At 43.2% G+C, this 8,475-nt stretch overlaps 1 protein-coding gene across 1 annotated transcript; it reads right to left on the reverse strand.

Annotated features, from left to right (window-relative positions):
- Positions 1 to 6,835: 6,835 nt before the first annotated feature.
- On the reverse strand, positions 6,836 to 8,247 carry LOC114567654 (gastrula zinc finger protein XlCGF8.2DB-like). The gene has a single exon (XM_028596763.1). It carries the CDS (start codon positions 7,983 to 7,985, stop codon positions 6,888 to 6,890), a length of 1,098 nt encoding a protein of 365 aa, XP_028452564.1. The 5' UTR covers positions 7,986 to 8,247; the 3' UTR covers positions 6,836 to 6,887.
- Between the last annotated feature and the right edge of the window lie 228 nt (positions 8,248 to 8,475).

The raw sequence follows: 8,475 nt of genomic DNA on the forward strand, positions 1-8,475 counted from the left end.
CGCTACAAGTTCAAAACTTTGTTCTGCTTTTAGCTTCTATACGGCAATGCAGCAACTAACGATTATTTTCATTGATTATTGATTAATCGTTAAGTCATTGTCAAAGTCCAAGATGATGTTAAAGGTCCCATGGCATGAAAATGTCACTTTGAGTTTTTTTAACATTAATATGAGTTCCCCCAGCCTGCCTATGGTCCCCCAGTGGCTAGAAATGGTCATAGGTGTAAACCGAGCCCTGGGTATCCTGCTCTGCCTTTGAGAAAATGAAAGCTCAGATGGACCAATCGGGAATCTTCTCCTTATGAGGTCATAACGGGAAAGGTTACCTCCCCTTTCTCTGGTTTGCCTGCCCATGAGAGAGAGAGAGACATCATGGCTTTCAAACGAGCAAAGTGGCAGTTGGTCAAGACCACACCCCCACTCTCCACCCCCCCCCCCCCCTCTCTCTCCTCCTCAATAGCTACAGACACAGAAATGGTACATCCTAAGGAAAGCTCATTGTGGGACTTGCTCTAGTGGCTGTTATTCTGCACCAAGGCTGAATTTCAGGAAAGAGACTTCAGATACAGTATTAGGGGACCACTAAGGTCTATATAAAAGAGACTTCAGATACAGTATTAGGGGACCACTAAGGTCTATATAAAAGAGACTTCAGATACAGTATTAGGGGACCACTAAGGTCTATATAAAAGAGACTTCAGATACAGTATTAGGGGACCACTAAGGTCTATATAAAAGAGACTTCAGATACAGTATTAGGGGACCACTAAGGTCTATATAAAAGAGACTTCAGATACAGTATTAGGGGACCACTAAGGTCTATATAAAAGAGACTTCAGATACAGTATTAGGGGACCACTAAGGTCTATATAAAAGAGACTTCAGATACAGTATTAGGGGACCACTAAGGTCTATATAAAAGAGACTTCAGATACAGTATTAGGGGACCACTAAGGTCTATATAAAAGCTTCCAAAAAGCAGCATGTCATGGGACCTTTAAACATTTTGTTCATTCCGTGGCTTCAGAGCAAGAAAGTTGCTGTCAACTGTCATCATACAGATGGCCGCCCACCAAGAGCCAGGGTCTGTCCGAGGTTTCTCCCTAAAAGGAAGTTTTTCCTCGCCCGTCGCACCAAATGCTTGCTTATGGGAAATTGATGGGTCTTTGTAAATCATCGAGGGTGGTCTAGACCTACTTTATCTGTAAAGTGTCCTGAGAACTCGTTTTGCGATTTGACACTATGAATAAAATTGAATTGAATAATAAAAATAAATAAATAGTGTTTTAGTTTTAGTTCCCTAATGGACACTTGTTTGGGGCTGCTGTAGTCTCGCTTTGCCAGACCATCCACACGCTGCGGGGGGGTTGGAGGGGCCGCCTAGTCCACACAGCATTCCTGGATGGGAGAAAAACGTTCTCTGGTTTATTGGCATTTCTTTATTTCTTTTGCATGATTTCAGTGTTTGTGTTGTGCACTCCAATTTGTACAGCACTTTGGTTGTTTTAAATGTGCTATATAAATAAACTTGACTTGACTTAAACCAATCACAATTGTCTTGGGCCGTACGGAGCCACGGTGCCTCTGCTAAATAGTTGTGCGATAGAAAACTCTGATTGGACAGATAGTCTAGCTAGCTGTCTGGATTTACCCTGCAGAGATCTGAGGAGCAGTTAACTGTAGTCCTCAGAAATCCGACACAAAGGAAAGGAACATCGGCGAAAATACGTGCATCCGGGGGAATTCCTGCAGCACCGGAGCAATCCCGGAAGTGGAACGTGATGACATAGACTAGGGCGGATGTGCCTCAGGTGGTAAAGCAGTAGCCGGTAGCCTACAAATCAGAAGGTTGGTGGTTCGATCCCTGGCCCTGCAGTGTGGGTTCAGTGTCCTTGGGAAAGACACAGAACCCAGAATTGCCATCAGAGTGTAAATGTGTGTAAATGTTTATCTGATGAGCAGCCTCGGCCACAGTGTATGAATGTGTGTGAATGGTTCCTGTACTATGTTAAATCGCTTTGAGTAGTCGTTAGTAGTAGTCCTAGACTAGAAAAGCGCTATATTAATACAGTCCATTTACATTTACACTTGTTCTTTGTTTCAGGAGCCAGGAGTGAAGAAACTAGAAAATATGTCACGTTTAAGTTTTCACTTTTAGTTGTCAACTATTAAATTAATCTCTAAACTTGTTAAAAGTTAATATTTTCTAGTTTCTTCTCTCCTCTGTGACAGGAAACTGAATATCTTTGAGTTGGGGACAAAACAAGCAGAGGTGTCAAAAGTATTCACATTCATTACTCAAGTAGCAGTATAGATACTAGGGTTTAAAAAGACTCCTGCAGAAGTTGAAGTATCACCTCAAGCTTTTTACTCAAGTAAAAGTGTAAAAGTACTGGTTTCAAAACTACTTTAAAGTATAAACGTAAAAGTAATGTAAGAGGGAAAAAATAATATCAATATGCTTTTTCAAATTGGACGGCGAGTTTTGGAAACAATTCGCTCGCGGTACTTGGGTGCGCAGAGAGGAGTTGTTTTTGCATTCAACCATTTTGAAAAATTCCTCCAGGTACGGCCAGGGATGTAGAAGGGTTGGCTGGTCTCCCTGGCTACCAACCTCCTCGCTGGGGCTTGGGCGGGGCATTTCGCTCGAGTTCTCTGGAGTCTCTTCCACGGATGTCTTCGTACTAGGCTACATACGTCTGCTATTTCCTTGCTGGAGTGTGAGGTTACCTGTGTCACTTGCAGGTGCGATGGATCGCGTACAAACCAATAGGGAAAGGTATACTGTATGTTTATACTTCTCATCCGACCACAATCAAATTCACTTTATCCGGATGGCGCAATTTATCGGGATAGTTTTTTTTTTTTTTGTGTGTTTTTTGAACGATGACAAGCCGGAATGAAAACAAGCCAAACTGAAATAGGAGTAACGAGGCAATTTTTTAAATGTAAGGAGTAGAAGTAAAAAGTCTGCTGTAAAATAATGACTCCGGCAAAGTATAGATACCAAAATGATTACTTAAGTAAGTACTTTGTTACTTGACACCTCTGAAAACAAGAATTTGAGGACGTTACCTTGGGCTTTTTGGGAGACACTGATCCATATTTTAGAGTGAAAATAATCATTAGTTGCAGCCCTGCTGTCTTTAAATGTCTTGTTTTTGTCCAAAACCCAAAGTTATTCAGTTTAATAAGATATAAAACAGATACATATTTGTTATTTTTGCATGAAAAGTTTAACTTTAACAATTAATTGGTTATCAAAATAGTTTGCAATTATTTTTTTTAATCGATTGGCTGATTAGTCGACTAATCGTTGCAGCTCTACTATTCCGGGACATGATGTCACAGCTGCAGACAAACTCATCACTTGTTATCTCTGTAAATATGACTCGGTGAATTTAGGATGTGATCAATATCTGACCAAAAGGATTAAACACACGAATGATTTTTGCTGAGCGACTTCTTATTTAATCCTTTTCCACAAACGTTGCACTTATTATTTCAGGCCACAAATGTTCAGATGGTTTTCAAAGTAAAATATTTAGTTCAAGTAAAATAAGTTCAAATTTGTATTCAGCTTTTTAGCTTCTATACTGTAGAGCTTCAACTAATGATCATTTGCTCAATTAATCGATTAATCATTTGGTCCATAAAATGTCAAAAAATAGTGAAAAATGTCAGAATTTCTTAAAGTCTGAGCTGATGTCTTTAAATGTCTCGTTTTGTCCAAAACACCAAAGATATTTAGTTTAAAGGTAAGTAAGCGATGCTGTGCAAAGATTGTTGATATTTGAACTCAACTGCCAAACAAATACAACCCCCCATCACTTACTTTACCTTGAATATGATATAAAACTGAAAATAGCAGGATGCCTCAATATTTGAGAGGCTGAAGAGCACATTTTTCTGTTTTTGCAATTAATTAACCGATTATGAAAGTAGTTGCAATAATTGTTTTTATCGATTGACTGATTAGTCAATTAATCGTTGCACAGCTGCAGACAAACTCGCCCCACCGCAGCAAAACAGACACTCATCAGTTGTTATCTCTGAAAATATGACTCAGTCAGGGTTTCTGCAGGTTTCACCAACTCAAATGTAAGACTTTTTAAGACCTATATGAATGAAATTTAAACAAACAAAATCCATTTTATGTCTGTTGTAAAATCCCAAAGAGACCAATAACACAAAAGCTGATTGGCTGCAATATAGGTTGCATGTTGTTGTTCATAATACAGCGAATTATATATATTTGGACTAGCGAAAGAAAGAAACTACAACACGGGAACATTGCAGAGCATTCGAGGCGTTAAGCCGCCTACACATGATAAGCGATTTGCTGTCTGCGCACTGCTAGGTAGGGCGCAGAGCGCAGCGCAGGTATATGTCATCAAGGGTGCCAAGGAAGGTATTTCCTGTTGCTAGGTAACAACATGCTGTTATCTCATTGCAGTCCCTGCGTTATGGGCGGGCTTTAGGGGGCCATGATATTCAGAACAACATCATAGACATTATGAGTACTATGGTCACAGAGCAGATTGTGAAAGAGGTTGGCGAGTCATTTTACACTATAAAAGTGGATGGAACTAGAGACTCTACAGGAACAGAAAATATTTCCATCATTGTGCGTTTTGTCAATGACCTGTACGAGCCAACTGAGCGCCTTCTGACCATTTCCACGAGTGACAAGGGGGATGCAGCTACATTGACTGACACAATTATTGAGGAATTAACACAAGCAGGACTGAGTCCCCAAAAAATCATCAGTCAGGTGTATGACGGCGCCTCCCTGATGTCGGGCAAACACGGAGGAGTGCAGAAACTTCTGCAACAGAAACTGCACAGAGACATACCATATGTCCACTGTTTCAATCATCAACTTCATTTGGTGGTCATTCATGCTTTGGCAACTGAGCAAGCCTTTTTGGATTTTTTCACAATGTGCAACATGCTCTACAAGTTCTGCAGAAAACCCACAATCTCCCTTCTCTATAAGGGACAGACCCTGAAGAGACTCTTAGATCAACGCTGGACTGGTCATCTTGGCACGGTCTCTGTTATTTTAAGATCATTTGATGACCTTGCCACCCTTTTGCGCGAAGTCAACAGCACCACAGCCGATCCCAAAGACGTGCGAGTTGAAGCAACAGGTTTACTGCAGGCCATGTCCGAACCAAGTTTCAGATTCATCGCTGAGATGGCGCAAAAAAATCTTGTCATATCTCGCCCCCCCTAACACAATGCTACAGGCAGAGGACATGGATCTGTTTACACGTTTGCAACTTGTAAATTCAGCATATACATGTGTTGAAAATCTGCGCTCTGAGACAGAATTCATGGCACTCTTTCAGTGTTGCAAGGATGCAACAGAGGAGCCCGCACCAAAGAGACAGCGAACACCAAACACATCCTTTGCTACGTATGTAGTTGAGGAAAGAATTACACGTGAAGATCCCAACAACGAAACCGAGCTGCGCAGGCTGTATTTTAGTTGTATTGATGCAGTTTGTGGGGAAATGAAGGAGTGTTTTGGGGAGCGCAACTGTGTGCTCAAATCTCTCGACCCGGAGGATTCTACTTTTTTGGATGTGTCCAAAGTGAAACCTTTACTGGACCTTTCTAATACAGCCATTGTCGAGTCGGAATATACAGTGGCTCGCCGGTTCCTAACTGAGCAAATGAAGGTCTCATCCCCACCTGACGGGGGTAGATGGACAATGAAAAAAGTTCTAAAACAAACCTCTCGAAGCAATGCCGAGCGTGATGACAGCGCTGAAACACGCTTTGACTTTAGGTGCAAGCACTGCACTCTGTGAGAGCTCTTTTTCCACACTAAAGAACATTCTCACAGAACATCGTCTCAGCATGCTTCATCGAAGAAAGGCCAAATTAATTAAGTTGGCATTTGAAAAGGACTTAAAGAAATTCAGGGAGGAGTGGAAGGACAGCCTTTTGAGAAGATTTCACTCTGCAGCAAAGCGTCGCCTGCCGCTCTACTAACGGTGAGCTTGTATTTTATGCTGGCTCCCTGTAGTCCATGTTAGAGGCTGAGAGACAGTAAAACAAACAGCCTAAAAAACACCCAAAATGTAATAAAAATGTTACGTTAATACTTGTGATTAAGATGCTTAATGATTGCCAAGGTCTACATTATTCTCCCTGTTTTTATTTGTATTGCCATGTTGTCCATGATTTAGGCTAACGCAATTAACCCTATTTGTATATGCTGTATGAGCCTATGGTGGTTGTGCGCAATAGTTGAATGTTCAGTGTACATACTGCGCAGTGAAAATTAAGTCTAAATTAATGCTGTTTCAATACCAAATAAAATTTGTTAAACATGTAGACCTGTATGCATTCATTCAATACTCATTTGCAAGATAATTAAGATAATGTTACATGATGAGATTTATTTAATTTGTGCCCCCCCAAAAATAATGGCAAGCCCGTCCGTGAATTTGTGTCTGTAGCCGGGTCTGTCTCATTGGTTGCGCTTTCGAAAGGTCAGTGGCAACTAGGTCAAAGTTGAAATAAATTAGATTTTTGAGCGCAGCGCAAAAAGGATTGGTGTGCGACGCCAGGGAGTAGCGCAGCGCATAGTTGGGAACCCCCCCCCATAGAAAATCAATGGAATGGCCGGCGCAAAGCGGTTTTGCCACCTATCATGTGTAGGCTTAACATGGACATTTAAAATGATTTTAGACCTAGACCACAATACTTTAGCAAATTTAAGACTTTTTAAGGCCTATATTTACATTTTGTAATTTTAGACTTTTTAAGAACCCGCAGAAACCCTGACACACACACACACACACACACACACACACACACACACACACACACACACCAAAGGTCAGGATGTGATCAAAAGCTGACAAAAGGGATTAAACACAAGGATGTTTCTTGACGAGCGACTTCTTATTGAATCCTTTTCCACAAACGCTGCACTTATACAGTTTCTCCCCGGTGTGGATGGTCATGTGCTCCGTCAGGTGCACGTTCTGTTTGAAGCCTTTGCCGCAGACGGAGCAGCTGAACGGTTTCTCTCCCGTGTGAATCCGCATGTGTGTCTTCAGGTTGCCCTTCAGGCTGAAAGTTTTCCCGCACTCGGAGCAGCTGAACGACTCCTCGGCTCGAGCCTTTTTGCTCGGACTCTGCCGCTGTCGCTGCGACGACTCGCTGACACACTTGTGGGTCTTCAGCTGCGTGTACCACGTGAACCGCTTGTCGCAAGCGCTGCAGCTGAAACGCTTCTCCTCCGTGTGGACCGACATGTGCAGCGTCATGCGTCTTTTGTGCGCAAATCTTTTATCGCAAAAGGGGCAACCAAATGGTTTCTCTCCTGTGTGAATTCTCACGTGGAGCTGCAGCGTTCCTTTCTGGCTGAAGCTCTTGTTGCAAAACGAGCACTCGAACGGCTTCTCGCCCGTGTGAATCCTCATATGTGCCAAAATGTTTCCGCTGCAGCTGAAACGCTTCTGACACACAGAGCAGCTGAACGGTTTCTCTCCGGTGTGCGTTCTCATGTGGCTCATCAGGTGGTCCCTGCGACAAAACGTTCTCCCGCACTCAGAGCAGCTGAACGACTCTTTCTCGGCGTTGCGTCCCTCCTCGGAGGCATCGTCAGAGTTTGACCCTGAGAGAGGCTCTCCGCTCTCATCCCAACCTTCGTCGCTCACTTTGGCTTTTCGTTCGGGCCGCTTATCGTCAGCGTCCGGCTGTGAATTACTTTGTGGCTCCACGTTCCCCGCCGGTTCTGATCCTGTGTCGCTAATGTTGCATCTGAGCCTTTTCTTCCCTGTGTGGATCCTCATGTGTCTGCTGACATCTCCGCTGTATCGGAAACTCTTTTTACACACCGAGCAGCTGAAAGGCTTCTCTCCCGTGTGGAGTCTCATGTGACTGATTGAGTTCCCCTTTTGAGAAAATCTTTTGCCGCAGAAAGAGCAGCTAAAAGGCTTTTCCCCGGTGTGAATTCTCATGTGTGCGTACAGATGTGGCTTGCGGCCGAATCTTTGACCACACTCAGAGCAGTTGAACGATCTCTCAACGGAAGTACAGGTAATATCACCGATGGTGACTTCATCATTCTTCAGAGAGTTTAAACCTGACTGAGTGCTCTCCTCCCAATCACCATCACTGACTTCAGTCTCTGAAGAGTCTGAAGCCTTGTGGTCAGTCTCTGGTTGTAAAAGTGGATGTGAGTTCCTGGCTGGTTCTGGTCCTCCACAGTCCTCTCCATCAGCTTCTGTTTCCATGTGTTGAGTTTGTCTCTGATGAAGTTGTGAGGACTGAGCTTCCTCTTCATCATCTTCACTCTTCACAGGGACAGGAGTGAATGGGAACTTGGTGATATCAGCCTCCTCCAGCCCTTGAAGCTGCTCTCCCTCCTGACTGCTCCACAGTTCCTCCTGTTCCTCTTTAATGTGCGGGGGGGGCTCTGGCTCCTGCTGGTCCACACTGGAGCTACAC

Source organism: Perca flavescens, chromosome 14 (assembly GCF_004354835.1).
Source record: "Perca flavescens isolate YP-PL-M2 chromosome 14, PFLA_1.0, whole genome shotgun sequence".
Taxonomy (NCBI): domain Eukaryota; kingdom Metazoa; phylum Chordata; class Actinopteri; order Perciformes; family Percidae; genus Perca; species Perca flavescens.